Genomic DNA, 22,913 nt, shown 5'->3' with positions numbered 1-22,913 from the left:
ATAGGCTTCAATTTCCTTGTATAGACTATAAGGAGAAAATTTTGTAGATTGAAGTTCACGTTCCAGCTGCAGAAAAGAGCTAAATGAAGAATGAACAGAGCAACTCGGATCTCTACAGTACAGAGACGGGACTGACTCGAGATGCTCCTTTAAAGTCCCAAGAGCTTATGAATCTGGAAGCATTCCAAACCTCATGAATTTATAGAGAAATGTAACCAATTTTTTTTTTGAAAAAATGACAGATATAACATAGCTAAAATGAAGAAATACTAATTGAAAAGAAGAATATAACTGTATGTAGCATTATACCTAGATCTAGAACTGAGTTAGAACCAGATGATTTTCACATACTTGTTCAAATTCAGATATGAAATTAGATTCATCAAAACACTTGATTCCTAAACTTTTATTAATGTAAATACCAAAATGTATCTAATTTTTCACTGAAGCAAGGTTTGCCTTACATAGTCTGTTATAAAATGCTATAAAGCATGTAGGTTTTGATACAGAAGTCTTCAACCTGGAGACAGTAACAAACCAACCAAATCTAGATAAATAAATAGGATGAGTGGGTGAATGCTGAATACACACAGCATTTGCCAGCAGGCTGCTCTCAGTGGAGAGGTACGGACATATTTACCATTCCCCTTTCACCAGACAGCCAGTGTTCTTAAGTAAGCTCTCAAAAGTGAAAGTTTTTTCTCTTTAGGAAAATACGTGTGAAGCACAGCAACTGAAGCGAGCTGCAAATAAATGATCCCTGACTGAGCACCTCCAAACTTCACGGGGCTTCCTTGAGGCACCTTTCCTTGGATTCTCCTGTGGTTTGAAAATACTATTGACAATTTCTAGTAACATATTAGGAACTATTCAGAAGCAGCTGTTTAACAGGAAAGGACACACAGCGAAGATGATGAAGCAGGGATCAGGTCTGCAAGTGCTGCACCTGCATTTACAAGCGTTTGATCGTGGGAGACAAACCCCAAGGATCTGAGTTGATGGTTTACAGAAAACTGAACAGGCCACAGAATCCCCACCACTATGGTTTTCTGAATTATGTTACAGACATAATCTGTATTGGCTGCCTGATTTATTTTTCTTTTTCCCGATGGTAAATATTCTACAGGAAATAAACAGCTTTATATCTGCTACCTGGTTTTTGTAAGTGTTCATCTGATAACAATCGAGAGCAACGCACAGGGCACTTTGAAAAGCAGCAAAGCGTATTTCACCAGCAAGCTTCCAACGAAGTTATACAGACTGAGTGAAAGAAGACTCAATGAAAAATCCCCAAAGTTTCCTGTTAAAGTTTATGGTGTTTTCTAGAAGTGATTTTGCTAGACTTTTTTTTTTTTTAAATGGAATTTGATCTTGCTTATTGTGGGATCACTCAGAGTTAAACAGACTCTAGAAGCGTGCACCCCTCAGGATATTTACATTACAGGGGTCTTAGAGAAACTTTTTTTATCTTTAGGAGAGTTTGTCTAAACTTGTTGCTGAGATACTAACTCTTGGAGATACAGAGATTTGGCAAGCTGCGCAGAACCATTCATGTGCCCCACAGCAAAACTGAACTGCTGTGGCAAAGGGCCAGGCTCAGATTGAAACATGTTTCCACAACTGTGAAACACCCTCTTTTCCAACCAGCTGGAGAGCGAGCAGACATTTTCAGACCCAGGCTGGTCCGCACATATCACAGCTACATGGTTGATGGTTCCTTCCCGCCCTGCTCCTGGTAAAAAGGCTGCGCGTTTCCCCGCGGCTGCACTGAGTCTCAACTGCAAATCTCAGCAAACCCCTCGGTTTATTCCAGCAACTGGTATGAGCCTCAGTTTAGCTGACATCACCCATCCTGAATTCTAAACTCATTTTCTGTTGATATGTTCTGTCAAAAACCGCTAAAAACAACACTCTCCTCATTGTGTTGTTAGCAAACATAGCATGTGTCTTCTTTATGTCAAAGTTTTATTTTAAAATAAGTTTGGTGGTTCTGAGCTAGGGACCAGAGAAAGTTCCTCCCATCTTCACTTCGTCCCTGCTTTTCTCCCTCCTCTCAACTCCCCGTTTCCTCAAACCATTATGTGCCTCAGTACCAATTTATTGTCTTCCCATACCCCGACTTCTTCAGCTGCCACCTGTGGCTTTCCCCTGAAGCGTGTCACCTTGTTGCGCAAAGAGAAGGGGGCTCTTTCTTCAAACTCCACACTATTGCCACGCTCCACACACACATTGTCCCCGGTGACACACCCCGGCAGGATAAATAAGCAGTTAATACTTCCTTTAAAATCTCCCAAATCTGTTTTCCCATAATTATACAGTATTGAACAGAGCTGTATTACTGAATTACTGCCTTTTGAAGTCCCCTAGCAATTTATTAGATCTGAACTATGCTGCTGTTTCAGACTCCCACTTTAAACGAAGGATTAAGATGACTCTTCCAAGTGCTCCTCAAATCTTATTTTCAAGAATTACTTCATTTCATAGTGCATATTGGCATTAAGCACATTTATTGCTATCTGAACAGTTTTATCTTAAACCAAATTTGTTTACATTTTTCAAAAGTGACAGGAACTTATTCCTCTCACATTTCTTCTTTTAATTGAATTATTTCAATCTTGTATTACCCTTCTTGACTATTTCACAAGCATTAGTAAATTAAGTGTGCCCACTCTTCCTTGTACATTGATGGATGCTAATTGTTCCTCGTGCAATGCTATGATTATACGCTCTTTGTACTAAAAATTCAGTCTCCAAAGTCTAAATACTAGTTCCAAGCAAAGAACAGGAATAAGAACCTATCAAATTCAATTCCAAATTTTTAATGGGAAAAACTATGGCTAGAAAAGAAGAAATAATGGTGAGATGAACTGATGATTGTGCATTTTTCAATGAAAGGAGAATTTTACTTAAACTTCATTTTTAGAAAAAGTTGATTTTCTTAAAATAGCCGTGGTGATTGCTGCAATGGGTAAGTGGGTGTGGTTGAACTCACTTTGTTTTTCCATTCTTAAATGTCACAGAAGTAAATCCAAGTTTCAGAACTATAGCCTGAAGAAAAAACACTCATCTGAATCATTCCTTTTGTTTAATTAAAAAAGAAAACCCAAGCCCTAGCCCCTGAGATGTACAGCCAGCTCTGTTTGTGAGGAATGTCATCATAATTGGCCTCACCTCTAGGGAGGAGAAATTTTGGAGGGAGGGCTGCAGGTTGGGTTTGTCTCCTGACACCCTGTCTTGAGGATATAAAAGAAGCAGCAGGGCAGTGAAGGCACACACTTTCCTCTTCTCACCAAGCTGAATAACTGACCTTAGCGCCTTCCTGTGCTGCAGCTATGGCTACTTCCTTCATGCAGAGCTCTTCCTCTACCTATGGTGGTGGCTTTGGGGGTGGTGGAAGCAGCAGCTCTCGCCTTTCCTCCATCCGAATGGGAGGCACCTGCCGAGCTCCAAGCATCCACGGAGGATCTGGTGGCAGGGGTGTCTCCATCTCCTCCGCGAGGTACGTCTCCTCTGCGGGAGGGGGATACGGTGGCGGCCTCTGTTCTGGGCTTGGTAGTGGCTATGGAGGTGGCTACAGTGGCTTCGGCAGTGGTGCAGCCTACGGCTTTGGCGGAGGGGCTGGCTTTGGTGGAGGTTTTGAAGTCGGTGGGGGCTTTGGTGGTGGTGATGGCCTTCTCTCTGGAAATGAAAAGATAACTATGCAAAATCTGAATGACCGTCTGGCTTCGTACCTGGACAAGGTACGAGCCCTGGAAGAGGCAAACTCAGATTTGGAAGTTAAAATCCGAGACTGGTATCAGAGGCAAGCTCCCACCAGCCCAGCCCGGGACTACAGTAATTATTACAAGATAATTGAAGATCTCCGAGACAAGGTATGACATTCATAGGTAAAGGAGTTATAAGAATGCATTAGAATTGTGGAACTGCATATTTCACTTCTTTAAAATAAGCTAAAATAATTACAAAATAAATATTGAATTCCCCAACCCCAAATTCCAGCAGGAAAGAGTAGCTTTTTCTCAATTTAAAAACCAAACATGTTATCCTGAAAAATGTGACATTTGTTACAATTAAAATGATGGCACTGAAAGTTAGCAAAACATGGCAAAATGTGTTTAGAATTCTCAATATATTTGTTCAGTGAGCAAATAGTAAAGAATGTGACAGGTGGGCCTGAAAGGCTGAAAGAAGGCTTCTCCTAGCTACAGATAAGATCAGGTGTTGTACAAACCTACTGTCTAATTATGTTTCTAATTTGTGTTACACAAAGGTATCTCAGCTCTCTGATTTGCATATGGAATGTGGAAAAGAGCTCAGCATTTTTGGGTTTTCTCTACAGAAGCTGTAAAAATTACAGTGTGGCTGAACAATATAATAAAATTGAAACAGCTATTGCAATCCAAAGAGTATGTTTAACCAGTGACATCCCAACAGAGGTCCGTTTGTTTCTACCTTCTTCGATGGTTTGCAGACTCAAGAACTACCTACTATGTGCTCAGGACCGTGATATTTCACCATTACTCACAGGAACCTTTTGCTGTGTTTCTTACTTGCCAGATCCTTGCAGCTACTATTGACAACTCCAGAGTCATCCTGGAGATTGACAATGCCAGGCTGGCTGCAGATGACTTCAGACTGAAGTAAGTTTACCTGGAGCACATTCGTCTTCTCTCTCCTTCTCTCTCTCTCTCGCAAAACAGTCTTCTGAAGTTTAGTATTACATTTTATCTAGAAAATAATGTTTTTCAGTCACTGAAGGACACGTTTCGAAATTATGGATAGGTATTTTTCCTTGGTAACCTCTGACCAAAAAAACCCTGGCAAACAGAATCAATGTGATGAGGGATCAATTCAGAATATAAACGTGATAGAACACGGCATCTAGATCACTGAGCTGTGTACATAAAAAATTATAGTTCATGTCTTAGTTTTTTAGTGATGCTCTGAACTATCTTTACTGGCCTAAATCACAGGGGAAAAGAAGATAGGAATAGGATGGGGATTTTTCACTTAAAAGGAGTAGAGTGGCATGAAGAAATCCCGGTTTGGTTGCAGTAGTTCTCTCTCAAAGAAGCTGGAATTTAGAAAAGAAAGACAAAGAGTAACTTGGGGCTTATCCAGCTCATGGACTCAGCAGCACATCAGACACTGCTGAAAAGATGATAAAGATACTTGTGCAACTGATTTATCTTGCAGTGATGTACCTGCAGGTTTGTATTTTCTCCTCTCGTGGCCTGGGCAGAACTGGGCAGTCTGTGCTTTCCGTCACCCCAAATTTGAGAGGCCACTGCAAATGGACTGTCCTCTGTGGCAACTTTTCCACTGATGCTGATAACCGTTATTAGGTTCTGCAAAGTGAAATGTCACGTACTCCTCAAGAATAAAAGCAGATGGCAATGCATGTACTTTCATATGTCATAGCTGGATGTCGGAAAAAAACATCTTTACTCCCTTTACACTTCTTTTCAATATATATGTTTTCATTTATAGATCACTGTTCCTCTACATTCAATATCAAATTTCATAGTTTTATAGCTCTACTGAATACAAACTCGTACATATTCCAGTGCTTGTTTCTTTTTCAAATGGCAGATACGAGAATGAGCTGTTCCTGCGCCAGAGCGTAGAGTCCGACATCAACGGCCTGCGCAGGGTCCTGGATGAGCTGACTCTGTCCAGAGCTGACCTGGAGATGCAGATTGAAACACTGAAGGAGGAGCTGGCTTATCTAAAGAAGAACCATGAGGAGGTGAGAGTCCGTAACAGTGTAGAGAGGAAATTACTTCCCTTTGGAATTTATGCCTCTCGGGTGGGGAGGAGGAAATCCAAACAAAAAACTGGAATGACAACACCACAGCTTAAGAAGAAAACTGCAATATTAAAAGAATCCCAAGTGTGTCCTGAGAAGCATTTCTCTGATTCCAATCTGTTCAGACCTATTACTTAGAGTTTGGCATCCATAAGCACATGATAGATCACTGAGACAGTTAAACTGAGTAAAAGAAACATACACGTACGTTACATGTGAACACATGTGTGTTGTGTGTGAGCATACAGAGTCGAAAAGCACGTGCAGTGAGAGAGAAAATTTGCTGAACATTTTTATGTGTGTTCCACCTATGATACTTGACAATAGCAGTACTGTGTACCACATGGATTGCTGATGGCAGGAAGTATATGAGAGGAGAGAGCCTAAGCTTTTTTGTGTCCTCTGCCTTCTGCCCACGCAGGAAATGAAAGAGTATTCCAATCAGCTAAGTGGAACAGTCAACGTGGAAATGGATGCGGCTCCTGGCATCGACCTGACCCGAATTCTCTCTGAGATGAGGGAACAGTATGAAGCTCTGGCTGAGAAGAACCGTAAAGATGCTGAGGCCTGGTTCTTCACTCAGGTATAGCTACGCCAAAACCCAACAAACTGATGTGTTGCCTCGTTACTTACTGCCCCAGCAGATGGGGTGGGATGGGCCCTCCTTTTCCCAAAATAATTGAACTTTTTTTAATACAATATGTATGTGATTTTACAGTTGTTTTTCTCTTTCAGACTGATGAGCTGAACCGTGAAGTAGCCACCCATACACAACAGATCCAGACCAGCAAATCGGAGATCACAGAACTGAGACGCACGGTCCAGGGCCTGGAGATTGAGCTCCAGTCGCAGCTCAGCATGGTACGGAGCTGTGCCACGCGCATCACGAGGCACTGCTAGAACACTCTCCCCCTCCTCCCTCTCTATCTTGCCTCTCCTTAGTGTCCCCCGCTGGGGGACAAACCTGCGGGCTAACTTATCCTGACGTTACTCCGTTTTAGAAAGCTGGACTAGAAGCCAACTTGCGAGATACAGAAGGACGATACTGCGCACAGCTGGCACAGATTCAGGCCCTTATCACCAGCGTTGAGGAGCAACTGAGTGAGCTTCGATGCGACATGGAGCGTCAGAACCAGGAGTACAGAATGCTCATGGACATCAAAAGTCGCCTGGAGCAGGAAATCGCCACGTACCGCCAGTTGCTGGAGGGCCAGGACTCTCAGTACGTTACTATATACAAATCCTATGATGATTAGATAAAGTTAATAACGTGACACGTTGTAAAGCAGTAATTTGTGGTTGCTAAACTGACTCCAGATCACTAAATTACACTCCCTGCATACGCAGCCTTTTGAGTACTGGGAAAACAGCTGCCTGGCAAAATCCCAGGCGTTGCTATAACTCAGGCTAAATCTCCAGATCAATTGTGCTGATGATTTGAAAATATAAATGCAACCATTTCAACTGCAATGAATTACGGAAGGCACCAGACACCGTACGTATGTCTTATATAATCCTCTTGCTGCACCAGAATAATAGCCTTCAGCCTGAAATAACCTATAAAAACCTGTTCTCAGTATTTCTTTAGCTCTTGATTTTCTATATTTGTGCACAGAGGTGAAAATATTAATCATCCTACACCAGTACTCCCAACTAGACAAAAATTTGGTACAGACCACAGCTTACTTTAGTAAAATCTACATTTTAGTGCCCATTTCTCATATCTGATCTATACGTGGAATTACTTTTGATTTCTGAGGAGAAATCAGCTCCTTATATTGTTTCCAGATGATGATATTTTGAGAAGAGGAGAAGTATATAGAGACTTAGCAGGACCAAGAACTGGTCTAACTGCTGTTCATTTTTCTATCGAGTACGTAGGAGTGGCCTCCAAAGCAGAAAGCACCTTACCAGTAACCCCAGTGACAGCACACCTCAGCAACAGCCCACTGAAAGCAGCAGTGTGAGATCATGGCTGCTCACAGGCAGTTCCTAAATGGATCTGTTTCAGTGGGCAGGGTCAGTGATGGTCATTAATCAATATTTCTTCTTTTCTACAGGATGTCAGGAGTGAACCCTAAGGATGGTAAGAAAAATTTTCATTTAAAGTGGGGCTGAAATGAATTCACAAAGTAGGATCAAATAAACCTATCTTTTTGGCTCAGGATTTCTACTTACTAACAGAGATTACATCCTCTCCGCAATGACCACATTCTTTATCATTTAGAGACAAAAATATAATACTTTATCTTATTTTATGTGCACTTTTGAAACCAGTAGCTGGTAAATATGATTGCATGAACTCCTCACGGGATTCTAAAATACCAAAATCTCCCAAAGATTCCTAAGTTCCTCTGCTGATTCACACAACATACAAGATACACCCAGATCTGACCTGTGATGTGCACTCTTTAAGATTTACTGGATGAGGACCAGTAGGGAGAGAAGTAAGATGTAAAGGCAGTTCCCCTTTGATATGTGAAAAAGATCTTGTGAGGAAGCAAACAAAAAAACCCCGTCCCACAGCTCTTCAGTGTGTTAGCAGTGCATTTTTTTTCCCTAGTTGATTTTTTTTCTCCTACAACAGCATTTCTGAGCAGTGGAAGATCTCTTCGTGTGAGCATGGAAGATGATGGAAAACCTGTTTCTGCTCGTGATAGGAGATTCCAGTAAAGAAATACTGAATCCCCTCTTCCATACGACACCATATAAAACCAGTGCAGCCTACACACTGGCTCATGCTACGAGAAATATCCTTTTACTTTTGCCATATCACAAGAATGTAATCCAAGATTGTGCAACAGCTTGATGTCTGCCCTTAAATTTGCTCTCCCTTTTTACATGACCATTTGGCTCTATGGGTCAAAGATGACAAGCTTATTTTCTGTCAGTAGCTATATAGTTTCCTTACAAAAGAACTTACAATAAAGTTTCTGTTCTGCTTGTGCAAATACATCCAGCCTAACGTTGTTTTTCTGAAGTCAGTATGGCATTGCCAGAGACATGACCATACACCCTCCCTGGCACAGTGCTTCCTGTAACCCCAGAGATGCTCAGTGAATAACCACAACAGCAACGTTAATAACTTTAATTATAATAATAAAGATGATGATGAGCAGACAGATATAAAGTGCCATTAGATTCTCCCAGGAATCTGAAGCTAGTATCAGTAAAAAAGAGAAGATTATGCAACAAAACGTTAAGCTCTTTGTTCTGAATTCAAATTGCACAACACAACTACAATTCATGCACGAATAAAATGCACCTCTGAAAAAAATATTTTTCCATCTATATATTTCTGTCCCTGCACTTCCTTCAGCAAAAAGGCAAATTCCCTTAGCTCTTGAGGAAGCACTAGGCAAGGTCCAGGTGAAATGAACTGTTCAAGTGACTGTTTTGGTTTTCACACACACAGAAGAAACTCACGGGCTGGGTCATTACTGTACCTGTCATATTAGCACCACAGCCTCTTCTCAGCAAATCTACACCAGTGCAATTGAAGAGATGCTGATGAAGAGTTAAGAGGCTAGTAAATCCCAACTTCAGAAGCATACAAAACATTTACATAAATGCTGTATTTTGCTAACATAACCTGTTTGGAAAATTTGTTGGTAGCCTCATCACTGGGTATTTCAGTCCACATAATAGTATCTACAAAAATTATATTGTTTCTAGAATTATGTACTATTTCCTTCCAACCTCCTTAGAGCCACTATTTTTCTGTCTTCAATTCTCTGACATTTGAAAAAAACAACCTACACTGCTGGCACCAGCCCCACAGCTTAGCCATGACCGAGGCGCGGGATCAGTGAGAAGCGGACATACTGCTGGTGTGCTCACTGGAAAGGACTGAGAAGAGGTTCTTGCAAACTTCAGCAAAGCAACATCACAATCTACCAGAAGAGACAAACCAAACAGTCCAAATGATAGCTTTTCCTGATCTAGAAATCGATGGCTGCTGTATGTGTCGCTCAGACAGCAAGAGAGAAATTCTACAGCCAGAGGCAGGCACCCCCTTGTATTTCGGATGAGGAGTTGAATCAACAAGTGCTGGTCGCAGCATATTTATCTGTACAATGCAGGTGGCAAAATATTCTGCCATGGTTAAACTGCAGCCTGTCAGTCCAGCTCAACTTGCTTTCCATATTCCAACTCAGTAAACAAGTACAATACCCAAAGAAAGCAACTCGGGACCACGCACTCCTCGGTTCCAGCTAACTTGGGCCCGCCTGGCAGCTGCTCAGCTTACAGAGACCAGCTTGTATGAAACAAAAAGAAACCACCATCTCATGGCGCCATCTGCTGACCAGGTTTTATTTTCTTACTCTGATCGTTGCTTTCAGTCTGTACTCTGTGGACTAAACAGTTGACTAACGACAAGTCCCATGCTGCCAGCCTGCCGAAGGAGAGCCGTGTCTGGCTTTGCAGTAAGTTTTTTGGTCTTTTCCATGGATGCTCAACATGTGTTGATGAAAACTGTGTGGCCTCTTTTCCAGCTGGAAAAGGCTGAGCTTCAGAGGAAACACTTCCTATGTGCCAGATCACCTTTGTTTTGTATTACTTGCCAGAAAAAATACAATTCTGTTTTTCATGATGGCACGATATTCCGTGAAACTACCAGGGAGTAAGGCAGAGGCTGTTCTGTCTCACAGACTGTCAGCCTCACTGCCAGGCAAGCTGTGAATCTCACAGAGTTAATTTCCTGAGATCCTGTGAAACAAAGGATTAATTTTATTTCACATAATATTATGTACATATGTATGTATTTATATTTCAATGTAATATTTTATAGAACATTAACTTGCTGAACTGCCAGGCTAGAAAATTCCATCTGAAATTACCCTCTGGTGAGATGAACTGAACAACAGGATATTACTGGTTCAATTATAATTTGGGGTTTTTGCAAGTTAGGCCTTTGGTTTTTGTCTCCCTCTCAAGCAGCAGGGCTGACACCGAACGGGAGCTGTGATCAGAACAGTTTGCGACAGCCGTACCGTGTACTTACTGGAAAACCCTATCTTCAGTGATTCATTTCCAAAAACAGTTTAAAATGTTAGCACTTCTACACAATGAAGTGCACGAGCAGTAAGAAGGAATATGGACTCAACGGAAACGTCACTGGTGAAACGAAAACCCAGAGGTGCCGAGCAGAGCCGACACAGCCACAAGGAGGAGCTCAAAACCTGCCCTAGTCAGGAGATGAGGCCTAGGAGGGATCCCAGGAAAGGATGAAGTGCAGCAATTCTTTATTACTGAAAAATTTCAAATGAAACAAACAGAGGAAAAAAGATTCCTTCCGGTTTCTTCCAGGACTGTGTAATTCTGGTTTGTACGGCCTCTCCGACCCCCCGACTCAGCACGAGTAACAGTGCTAAGAGCGAGCTTGTTGAAGAGCTGAGCCTTCAGCTGCTCTAAGGCAAAACAGCTGCAGCGTTTCTGAGAGCCTGTGTCCACTCAGCTCTCCACCGCTTCCCGAACCTTCTGCCTCTATCCTACCCCTCGGCCGGGGTCTAGAACTACTCTGAGACCAGGTAAATTCAATAACCCAGCCGTTGTCACGGGAACGCGTCACAATTTACCACCTACTTATCAGCATGAGGAATAAGAAAATCTTTGCAGAAGCCAGACTGGCCCGTTCTATATTGGATGGAAGAAGTTTGACAGAAGGTTACTGAAACTTTTGAGAAAGACTATTTTTGTATGATTGCCAGGTCAATTTTTAGGGCTGCTAGCTTTAAATAATCACTTGAATTTTTCGAGTGTTGTTACAAGCTCATAATCTAAATATTTTCCATAGCTAAATATACGTAAATATCTTAATAGTATTAGTACTAGTAACAGCAAGAAATCCCTGCATTACTGTCTATTTCAACAAGGCTACTGAAATATGACTGCACCTCAAATAATGAAAAAAACAGTAGAAAATACTAAGTACCTAATTCTCAGGTATTTCACCTGGAAACGGGCAGCTGAAGGGAATAGCTGGGCCCTACTCACTTTGGACTGGAGTTTTAGTCGAATGCCAGAGGTTGGATAACTTCATTAAAGCCTCATGTCTCACCCAGGCTGAAGCTGTTCGGTACGTTAATACAGCTCGATAGAACATGCTGCGTTGCAGGATTCACAGACTGCTGTAATTCTAAAGCCTGAGAATTACAACAGAAAAAGTATCTTGAGAGACCCATCCCTGCCCCAGCTCTCCATTTATTCTGTAATGGATGATACTCTTCCCCTCATAAGCAGGAAAACATATTAACTACAGGGTTAGAAAAAGTCTGAGGCAAAGCTGATCCTGTTCCACACCTACTGATTTTAGCCACACCTCACTATTATAATATGAAAAGAAAAAGAAAAAAAAACCCAAAACAACCAAAAGGAAAGCGATCCGGTAGGTGGCTGTGATTCCAAATAACAACAGTGTTTGCAGGCTCATAAATGCTTCAGAATTGACCAAGAGGAAGCACATTTCATGATGACACAATCTTGTTGCTGTAGTCATTCATCGAAGGGAAACTCCCACAGGAAAAGGCATAAAGCTGCTTAGGGAAGGCTAAGAAGCTGCTCAGAGCTAGTCAGTCAAACATTGGGTTAGATTCACAACAGAACTAAGCATGAGTACCAGCCAAGGCCCTTTTCAGTTTTTTTCTGGGTCCCTCAGGGGTAGTTCAGGGTGTGGTTTTGCCCAGCAAGGAACTTCTTACAGACCTTCAAGTGCAGATGGTGCCAGCAGCACACATACCTCCTTCTCCGCTGCCAGACCCCTCTGGCTGGCTACTGGAGGAGGGGCACCCTGGGGAGGCTTCGGCGAGCACCATGGGGAAAGCATCTTCCTGGGTGGGAATGAGAAACAGACTATGCAAAACCTGAATGACCGTTTGGCTGCCTACCTGGATAAGGTCCGCTCCTTGGAAGCAGCTAACGCTCAGCTGGAAAGCTGCATCCTAGAGTGGCACAGGACAAAGTCTCATGGAAAGAGGCACGACTTCAACCAATACGAGCAAAACGTCACTGACATGCAAAGACAGGTAAGGCAGAGCCGTAAGTGACTATGGCATTGTATGCGCTTCTAGGGAGCTGGGTGCTCACCTGTGCTGATGGCTTTCCTTTAAAGAAAGTTAAATAAAACCTTTTCAGTGTTAGGAATACTAATGAAAGTGGTTACAGGACCTGGGCATAAACATTCTTTGTGTTCACAAGGTAGGGGTAGAAGGAATGGGGTAGAAGAAGGGCAGGCTGGAAGGAGACAAGGGGGATTCTGCAAAGACTGCAAAGAGATTTGTACGCTGCCAAGTGTTCGCTTCTGTACATGAAACTGTGGTTTGAGTAACTAGGTCTGGCAGAATTTGGTCTTTTTGACTGCACAGGTATTCAAGCAAATTACAAAGCAGGCAAACTGCAGAGACTGCCTTCTTCCGCGCATGCTGTCTGCAGACAGACTGTTGCATTTCATTTCTTTGATTCCTGTGGTAGCAGTCAATGAAACTGCAGGAGTTTTGGGTCCAATGAGCTTATGTAATCAGATGGAAAAATACTTCATTGTAATTAAGAAAATAGCAGTGACAAATTCCTTGTGGATGTTTTCACTATAATTAAAAGGAGAATTTCTGGTTCCTGCCAGTAGTTAATATTAACGTTCAACAGTAACTCTTTCAATCTCCCAAACTCACGTGTCTTCAAATTTATGCATAATATTAATCTGTATTCATAATGAACATACTTAGCACTGTAACCATCTGTGTGACTAATCACTGTAATTAACTTTACATAGCCATATGAGGCAAAAACCAAAGCTATTCCAAATGCAATGTTGTCATTTTCCCTCCACTTTTTATAATACAGTTACTTGCCATTCTCAAGACCCTGAGAAATTTTTTTCAAAAGGGCTTGGAAATGGTATTACCCTGCATCTTTGCTGACTGAGACCAGGGACTTAATCAAACTCCCTGCTCACTGTTAAATGTGTTGCCTCCAGGCAGAAGATGAGGCACTCCGACCACAGACAATGTGTGAGGAGAGCCAGAACTGTCAGCACCTATTTCTGTTTTAAGGATACAGAAAGGTCACCCATCTCCAGACCTGTCACTTGAGCACTTTTTTTTTCAGCTGATCCAGATATAAAAACTTGTTCATCAAGAATATAAATGTGTTCACATTGACTTGGTATTAATAAATCAGAAAGATTTAGGAAGACAATAAGACTAAAAACATGCTGCTTGGGCTACAGCCCTCACTTTTGAGTAGGTTGTACCCAAAACACTTACTTCTAACACTCACCACTTAACTAGCCATCGCTGGCTACAGGCACCTGTTAGAGTACTGGCCACCTCAGCCAGTACTGACTGCACGTGGTGCTCACGCTGGGGAGGAAGGGCGATGAAAGGATTATGTACAGGAGACATTCAGCGATTTAACCCCGAATTTTTACTTTCTCTGTAATTTATTGCAATTAGCACCATGACTGTTAGTAAAATGAGTGAAAATATAGCATCTAATTATTAACCATAATTAAATTAATTAACCATAAATGAAAGAGGTGAAACTAATTTAGCACCTAAAATGAAATTTAGATAAAATTTAGGATCCTATATCCAGTAACCCAGAAAGTCTATGATATACTGGCTGTCTAAACTTGGAGGCATATAATCATCTGGGTCCTCCGTTTTGGACCACACTCTTCCCTGGATGCCTGACTTCCGATGAACCTGCCAGATGGAGCAACAGGTTGCCTTGCTCCAGCCTGACTCCATTCTAACCCAGACACAAAGTAAAACAGCACCAGTTCTTCAGGTAAATGTCTCGTACAAACATCTTGTGCTGCTAAACAAGCAAACTGATTTACAGCGCGTTCAGGGAGACAGGAGCAAGGCTGTCGGACAAAGAACACGGAACATGCTGAGGAAGAAGTCAGTGCAAGAAGGCTGCTTGAAAAAAAATCTGGTTTGAGAAGGCATTTGAGTGTATTTCATATATAATAATGTGTGAGCTCTTAATTAAGTTATCCAGGTTTGCAGATCGATATTAGTGATGCACCCATATTCCTGATGGATGCAGTGAGGAATTCTGTAAAATTATAAACAGATAAATATCCACGTTTGAAATGCTCTAACTGCAATCAGTATCGTACAGCAGTTGGCAAAACACTGACAATTGTTCAGATGGCACAGAGTCATAAAGCAGTTACATAAATTATTATGGCACAAAGTTGAAGAACTCTTATGTTGCTTTCTCATTGCCTTATTACCATCCATAGTAAAATTTACCATTCTCTAAGGATGGAATCAAGAATTGCCTCTTTGACAACAAATTCCAGGCAGCGGCTGTAGGTATTGCTGTACTTCAGCTGGCCTTGATCATGTCCCAGGGCAGTATCCCAGGTGTGCTGCTAATTGCTCAAGAATGTACAGATTAGTTAAAACATTCCACAGGTACCTTCTTTTTATTGTGAGAGATAAACTTCTGACACTTCAGGACAATTTTGTCATTTCCTTGTCTCCTTGTGATTCATTCAGGTGTGGGAAGATTTCCTTCAAGGTGCTGAGAGCTCTGGAAATGGCTAATGATTTCTGTGCAGCCATAACGCACCTTGTTTCACTGTCTGAGTGTTGAGTGAAGGCAGCTGTTGGAACTGCAGCCGTGCTTCCCTCTCCTCTTTGTTAGGAAAGGACATGATGTCCCACAGTCATTAGGTCCTGATTAATTGTGTATGAGTTCCTGCTAGAATTCTTTCAGATTTTGAATGGGATATTGAGCTGTTCATATTCAGATCTATAGTCCAAAGCTATTTCATGTTAACAGGGACTTACAAGTCTTTTCAGTGCGTGCCGAGTACACTAAATGAATGATGTGGTGCACTTTCTCCTGCACCTTTTAGGGCAATTTTCAACATCCCAAAGCAAAATCAGAAACATGAAGTAATCACTCCGTGCTGCTGGGCGATTCAGTACAGCTATAGGTGAGTAGCTGAAGGGACCATGCCAACTAGATGCCAGTGATATTCTCAACATGACAATCCATGCGACTCCAGCCTGAAGCACGTGGTGGATTGAGGGGTCCTCTCATGAGTTGCTGCTGCCATCACCGCTAGGCCTCTGCAATGATTAATTCCAGCATTCTGATTGTACTCAGACACAGCTTAATAGTTCTTACTGAAATTTGCCCTAGAGATGACCAAGGCTGCTTTTCCAGCAATGCTAAACAGAATCAAAATCAGTTCACAAAAAAAGAGGAAGACAGTGATTGTTATTCTGTAATATACCATGAAATTTGTGTAATATATTCATATCCTCTACCTGGCCAGGAATAAGATGACTCCTCCTGCTTCATATCCAGAAAAGTAAGACAAAAAGAAAAGTAGTATTATGGTCAAAAACTGCAGAAACATCTAAGTGAAGCAGGAAACTAAGCTTGGTTTTTTTCATGTACTCTCCTTAACATGGGAATTCTACTCTTTAGATGCTTTCTACAAGCAGCAGGGAGTCTAAACCAGCACAGGTTATTGACCATCACCATATGGCAACACTGAATCTCCTGTTGGATTCTCTGTTTTCCAGATTGAGGATGGCAAGATCACCAATGCCAGTATCCTTTTACAAATTGATAACGCTAACATGGCATCTGAAGACTTCAGGCTCAAGTAAGCTCTTCTTTGGTTTTCTGATTACGTTTGAAAGAGGATTAAGCAAAATATTGCTTTTTCTTGATAATCCAATATGAAACTGATTTTACTGAGGTTTTCTGGTGATACTGGATAAATAAAACCAATGTAGAACAGAAAAAAAAAAAAAACAGAAAGGATAAAAAGGATGTAAAAACCACAAATGATTGCTGAGGAATCTTGAGTCACCCTGTTTATGATACTTGGTTCAGGTCCTGAAGAGCAGGTTTTACAGCAGACACTTGATGTGACAAAAGGCACTTAAAAGTGTCATCTGGGAATACAAATTAACCCTTCTCTGCACTGTGCTTCCCCAGTGCAGCCCAAATCTATTTCCTGTACCTATCACCTCTTCCGACCAGCTCCGCAGGAAATACCCGTCCTTCCGTATCTTCTGCTTCGGAGTCTCATAAGTTTTGCCACAGTAAATGGGCCAGTGCTTCCTTGGCTACCAGCACACAGTTTGATTTCTCGGTACATTGCTGAAGGATAGTTCTCAGACCAACTAGAAAGCCAAAACGCTTGGACAGATCCGGGCAGATCTTTGCAAAGGAAAGGAATTTACATTTCTGTAACATGGACTTCTTAGAAATCATGAAGATTTGTCTTATTTTCAACAGATGATGATCAGCTGTTAAAAAATTCTCTCAGCTTTTGGTAATATTGTAACAAACTTAAAGGCTCTGAACACTGTAGGCCTCATCTAGCCTCGCCTTCCTCTCTTTATCATTCAGTAGTGTCATAAAAAGGCAACAGTGGAACTACTTTGAGAGGCTGGAATCGCAGAATGAGTCTGATGGATTGAATGTAGAAATATCAATATTGCCCCCAAAAATGAAGTAAAAGGAGGGATTCTGAGGAGCAAAACTGGTTGGTATGCCCAAGGGAAGACAGGGCAGCGTCTTTCTGACTCTGGCATACTACAGATGGCAAACTGCAAGAGGGTAGAGAGGAATGTTAATAACTGGCTTCCGTGACATTTTTCCTATTTTCTGGAGTACTGAAAAGTTATAGTTTTGGAAAATCTACAGAAAGCATTAATTGTTGATACTGTTTTCACATCCTTATTGGCAAATTTTTGAGAATCATATTCTCAAAGCTTTCACAACCTGGTGAATGTTAAAATGCAAAAAGGAAAATGAAAGAAAGAGGAAGTATTTCATACCATATAGGAGGAGTTGTGAGGAAGAAAGAAAACCAGTAATGAAACCCACCTTATTTTTAAGACTACTCAAGAATATTCAAAGAACATATTTTAGACACAGAATTTGTTTCCTTGGTTTTTTGTTCTCTCGAGTTCCCTACTTAGAGGACTTCAGCAAGTCTACTTCTCTTTGATACTACTAATACAAGAGGTTAGAAGCAGTCTGTTCTCAACACGCATGCTTTATCTTCTTTTTCCTCACAAAGGTACGAAGCAGAGAAGTCTCGCAGGCAGGGAGTGCAGCTTGATGTTGAGAACCTGCGTAAGGAGCTCGACGGCCTGACCATTGTTACAACAGATTTGGAAATGGAAATTGAGGGCTTGAGAGAAGAGCACATCCTCAGGAGGAAAGACCATGAGGAGGTAGAAAAAGTTCCACTTGGTAAAATCCTATCACACAGATCTTTGCTACCATGTAATTAACTTTGAGTAAGATCCACAATCTATAAATGGGATTGATGATTCAGAACATAATCGTGTTTCTAAAGAAGACAGCGAGAGTCAGATGAGGCACAAAATGTGTACTGCTTTACCAGTTAAGTTGGGATTCAGAAAGGATAACAAATTGCTGTATTTTCTCCCATTCTTTTCTAGTCATCTACCCATCTGTCACACATAGCTAATAATAACTTACATATTCAACAGAAATGTTCTCAGAGATACTCAGATATAAATACACAGAGATTTCAAGTCAATAGGAAACATTATTGCTTGCTGTTGAGTTTTATTCATGACAGACTTTTCCCTCAACTCTGGATATATCATTCCACAGAATCACAGAGGCAGGGAGTGGTTGAGGTTGGAAGGGACCTCCTGAGGTCACTCCCCAGCTCAAGCAGGGTCACCTAGAGCAGGCTGACCTGAGCTAAACAGACCTTGAATTCTTGAAGGATCAAAATTAAAAAGAATTGTTGGTGAAGTCAAGTAAAATTACTTATTCTTGCAAAATCCTAAGTGCAATAATTAGATAATACCTAATAATTGTCAAAAAACATGCTTCTCTGAATTCTTCCAGAACTATCCCACAGAGGTCTCTGTTATTCCCACATATATAATACCACTGCTTGACAACATGCTGTTTTCATTTTGCTTGATCTGATATTGTTTTCAGTTATTACCTAATGCAGAACCAAACATCCTACTCAGTTTCTGTGGATTATTAAAGTGGAGAACAGAAACAAAAGGTCACAGAGCAGAAGGTGAAGCTGATCCCCTTATAGCCAAGGATACTACTGAACAGCTACAATAAAACAGTTCTTGGAAGCAGGGCAACCAACAGAGACCTCAGTGCGTCCAGTTGATCTGCATTTCGGAGGCCGTGATGTCATACCCTGAAATGCTACTTTACCTGGGCGCTTTTGAAAATGGTACCTAGCACATACGATTGTGCTACACCAAAAGGAATGTTACCATACCTGCCTGACTTGTCCTGTAATTATGTTGTTTACACAGTAATTATATGCTTTAATCCAATTATTCCTTTAACAATTACATAGAACTTTTACATTACTCTCCTGTAAACTTAGTTATAGTTCCATAAATATTAACATACAGGGTAAGAAAGATGAAATTACTGTTAGATTTTCATCAAAGGTGTCCTGGTTTCGGCTGGGGTAGAGCTAATTTTTTTCTTCTTAGTTCCTAATAGATAATAAATAAAAAACGCCAGTGCTTCTTCATTAAGTATATATCTTCCAGAAACATATGAAAAGACCTTCTCACTGGTTTTTGTTGAGTTCTCTAGCACAGTTCTGCCACAGAATCAGATACAAGTCACTGGTTTAAGTCACGTCATAGTATCATCCATGTATAAATTTTCCAAATAGTGTTAACTGACTATATATAACAATTAACCTATCATAATGCAAAAAAAATATTTTGGGTATTGTGAGAGGATGAGACTGAAGAAGACAAGACAGGAATGAAAACTTTCCATTTTCACAAACAAGTTTGCTTGTTTCCTCCGCTAATATATGAATAGGATATGGAAGCAAATCGCTCATCACAGGACTTCAAAGTCAATGTAAAAGTAAATGCAGCACCTCCTGAAGACTTAGCCAAGATTCTAGCAGAAATAAGAGAAGATTATGAAGCCATAATTGAAAAGAATCGTCAAAGCCTGGACAGTTGGTACAAAGAACAGGTAACAGCCCTTTTCGGCTCATTTCCAAGCTCCCTGGTGCTGTACGTGACTGGATCAGTAAGCTTTTCTCTTGCTTCTGCCCCACAGAGCGCAGCTATGTCTCTGGCAGCAGCCCCTAACCCAGAACAGATACAGCGCAATGAGAACGAGATCAAGGACCTAACCCGAACTTTACAGTCCCTGGACATAGAGCTGCAGGCACAGATGAGTAAGGTATCTATTGCAGACATCTCTGACTGGTCACTGTTACTTCATATGTTCTCAGAAACTGTTGTGGACCAATTCTTAATTTAAGTCCATAGCCTAGCATAGATCTATTACGTATCAGTGAAATTGGAATTTGGACTCTGCTTGACTTTTTGCCAGAATATGCAAAATAGATTCAGCAACCATCACCAAGAAGAGAACAATTTATGTCTCTCCTTAGAACAAAAAATGGGGATGAGAAAAAGAAGAGATGGGACAGACAGCTGACTCCATGATCTAGAAAGAAAAAATGTCCAAGAAGACAGATAGTAATACAAATTTTGTATTTACAGACGCTATTATAATGCATGAAATATATGAACTGTGAAAAATGTTGTTGGGGAATCTTCAAAAATATTACTCAGCTCTGTACAGGTTAAAGCTCACATACCCAGGACTTGGAGACTTTGGAGCAATTCTGGACAGTAAATGCAGAACTGACAAAAGAGTCAACAGCTTTTGAGCAGGAGGAATATGACAGGGATAAATTACTCAGGTTTTGCCTCTCATTATGCACACATGACACAGCTTTGTGATTCTGCTGTCTTCACATGAATAGTCATGCAAATGCATAAGTGTTTAAATTACCACAGTCTTAATTTTGCAATCTTCTAGCTAGAGACCAAATGTGCTGCATTTCTGCATTATATCTACCACATAAATAATAATCGTAGTATTGGTATTATCTGCTCTGTCAGAAACACATGCTGGAAGACACCTTGGCTGACACTCGGAATTACTACGCTGTTGCGCTTCAAAACATGCAGCAGATAATCTCCAAATGTGAGGAAGAGCTAAGCCAGGTTCGTCATGACATTAAGCAGCAAAATAACCAATACAAGGTTCTTCTTGGGATCAAAACCCGCCTGGAGAAGGAAATTTCCACTTACCGCCTGCTGCTGGAAGGGAATGTTGACGGGTAAGGCAAAGCCGCCCTGACTGGAATAGATGAGAAGAGAGTTCTCATATTCGGGTTATTTACTTGTTTGTTTGTTTATGCTTAATCAAAGCTTGTGAGTTCCACGCTACATCAAGGGTTGGTATTTTAATGTGATGGATCATAATAAAAAGCTTGAGCCACTTAGTATGCAGAGAAACCTGTATCCGTGTAATTTGGATTACCTAAATTAATATAACTTTTTATTAAAAAAAAAAATCTAGATTCCCACAGCAGGTCTATCTCAGCATAGGAAAAAAAGCCAATTTCAGTAAAAGTCATGGTCATTTCCTATCTTCAAAAGAAGTTCTAGATCAAAAAGAAGCCCGGAGACAAGTTTAGATCTTTTTTGGTCAGGCCTGTGCAGTTCCAAACGCCAGCACACAAAATCTGTACAGGATGTCCCTCTGCTGATGGCTTGTCTGGTTTCCCCATCTCGGCCTTGTCCACAAGCTCTGCGTTCAGAAATCTTTGGCCCTCTATTCTTTACTCTCTCATCTCACACACCAAGTATGTCTTACGTATACAAAATCAGAAAAAGAAAGATTAGCGGCCTTTGTCACTGCACATCTCAGGGAGGCAGGACAGTGTGGCACCAGGTGCGGGGCTATTTGTCAGAAGCCAAAATGGGATCCACTCGAGCAACTCGGAACACAGGGGAAGCAATGCCACTGTCCACAGGAGAAGCAGCGACGGATGCACACAGGACAGTTTCAGATGAGGCTGTCTGTACCTAAGACTACTGAAGAGGAAAAATTCTCGTGGTGTAAAAGCATCTTTTTTTTTTTAATTTACCTCTTTTCATAGTTGTATGAGGTCTCCTTAGAATCAGTAAGAAGAAGGGGATTAATAACTTCTTGAAATAAGTATAATCATTATTTTTTCTCTGTGTTATTATCTTTACAGGATAGCAAGAAAACCTGAATCAAAAGCTAAAGGTAAAAATCCCTTATTTTGTTCTCTACAGTGACAATTATTGTCATTTCCAACCAAATTTTACTCAGAATGATTTTTATCTTACTGGAATGAACTATGAAAGGTTTGCATGGCAGTTAATTCTCATGTAGGCCATATTTGAGAATAATTTCATTGATTCACCAGGCTTGTGAAGGGCTGCGCTTCAGAGCACGTTCTGCTGTGTCTGCCCACTCGTGGACTATCTTCAGACTGACCTCTGTTAGTCAAGCACGTTCCCCAAAGCTCAGACTGAAGACTAAAGCTTTCATGGTATATGAGGAGGCATTTGGTGACTAAAACAGTGTTAGGGCTTAAGAACAAACAGAAAATCTGCATGTCTGGAAACTCATACTCTGGCATGAACATGACCTACAGACATTTAGGATAATCCGCTCTGAAGTTAGATTTGCATTGGCTGGGATGGAGCTCTATTATTCAGTTGCCCTGACCTGGACGAGACTCAGGGTGACTTTCTGGCACTACATTTCACAAAGAGCAATAATAAGTATTGGCTTAAAGGGAAACATGTGAAGGTAAATCAGTTGAGGAGGCAACTGGTAAATTTCTGTAAATGAAGCTTTCCCTGCATCATCTTGTCTCAGCATTGCTTCTTGTGTAATTAACTTTGCTTTTTCTTTCAGAACACGCTGGGCTGACCAATCGAAAGATCAAAGCAATTGTCCATGACAGTGTGAATGGGCAGGTGGTGTCCTCCACCATCAACGAGATCCACCAGCAAGCATGAAGGAAAACGTTCTGCTACCTACTGGCTTTCCTAGCGGGCTAAGCTCGGCCAACCCTTCTGTGCAACTACGTGCTGTGTGTTGGTCTCCCTGTGTGTAAAATAGGGATACAGTGAACTCTCTCCTAAAATGATTTGCAGCCTAATAATGAAAAGTGCCATACAGAGCTAGGTATAGCTGATATTGTTAGTTTAAAGAAATTTTAGTCATCAAAACACTG

The 22,913-nt window shown here is 41.2% G+C and overlaps 2 protein-coding genes across 2 annotated transcripts; both read left to right on the top strand.

Moving 5' to 3' along the window:
* Positions 1-3,332: 3,332 nt before the first annotated feature.
* LOC141934220 (keratin, type I cytoskeletal 19-like) lies at positions 3,333-8,764 on the top strand. The gene is made up of 8 exons (XM_074849558.1): positions 3,333-3,872; positions 4,558-4,640; positions 5,593-5,749; positions 6,231-6,392; positions 6,545-6,670; positions 6,811-7,031; positions 7,870-7,895; positions 8,397-8,764. Exons 1-8 carry the CDS (start codon positions 3,333-3,335, stop codon positions 8,480-8,482), a joined length of 1,401 nt encoding a protein of 466 aa, XP_074705659.1. The 3' UTR covers positions 8,483-8,764.
* Positions 8,765-12,420: 3,656 nt separating this feature from the next.
* Positions 12,421-22,695, top strand: KRT23 (keratin 23). The gene is made up of 8 exons (XM_074849559.1): positions 12,421-12,834; positions 16,360-16,442; positions 17,874-18,030; positions 19,649-19,810; positions 19,898-20,023; positions 20,755-20,975; positions 21,900-21,931; positions 22,592-22,695. The coding sequence occupies exons 1-8, from the start codon at positions 12,421-12,423 to the stop codon at positions 22,693-22,695; spliced, it is 1,299 nt and encodes a 432-aa protein (XP_074705660.1).
* Positions 22,696-22,913: the final 218 nt, after the last annotated feature.

The sequence above is a fragment of the Strix aluco genome, chromosome 24, assembly GCF_031877795.1.
Source record: "Strix aluco isolate bStrAlu1 chromosome 24, bStrAlu1.hap1, whole genome shotgun sequence".
Taxonomy (NCBI): domain Eukaryota; kingdom Metazoa; phylum Chordata; class Aves; order Strigiformes; family Strigidae; genus Strix; species Strix aluco.
This window is presented reverse-complemented; position numbering and strand designations above follow the sequence as displayed.

Bases quoted from the DNA above. Each gene is read 5' to 3' on its own strand.
- LOC141934220 (XM_074849558.1), top strand. From the start codon at position 3,333: ATGGCTACTTCCTTCATGCAGAGCTCTTCCTCTACCTATGGTGGTGGC. The intron at 6,393-6,544 runs GTATAGCTACGC...TTTCTCTTTCAG, and splicing joins AGGCCTGGTTCTTCACTCAG to ACTGATGAGCTGAACCGTGA. The intron at 7,896-8,396 runs GTAAGAAAAATT...CTCCTACAACAG, and splicing joins AGGAGTGAACCCTAAGGATG to CATTTCTGAGCAGTGGAAGA.
- KRT23 (XM_074849559.1), top strand. From the start codon at position 12,421: ATGAGTACCAGCCAAGGCCCTTTTCAGTTTTTTTCTGGGTCCCTCAGG. The intron at 16,443-17,873 runs GTAAGCTCTTCT...TTCCTCACAAAG, and splicing joins TCTGAAGACTTCAGGCTCAA to GTACGAAGCAGAGAAGTCTC. The intron at 21,932-22,591 runs GTAAAAATCCCT...TTTTTCTTTCAG, and splicing joins ACCTGAATCAAAAGCTAAAG to AACACGCTGGGCTGACCAAT.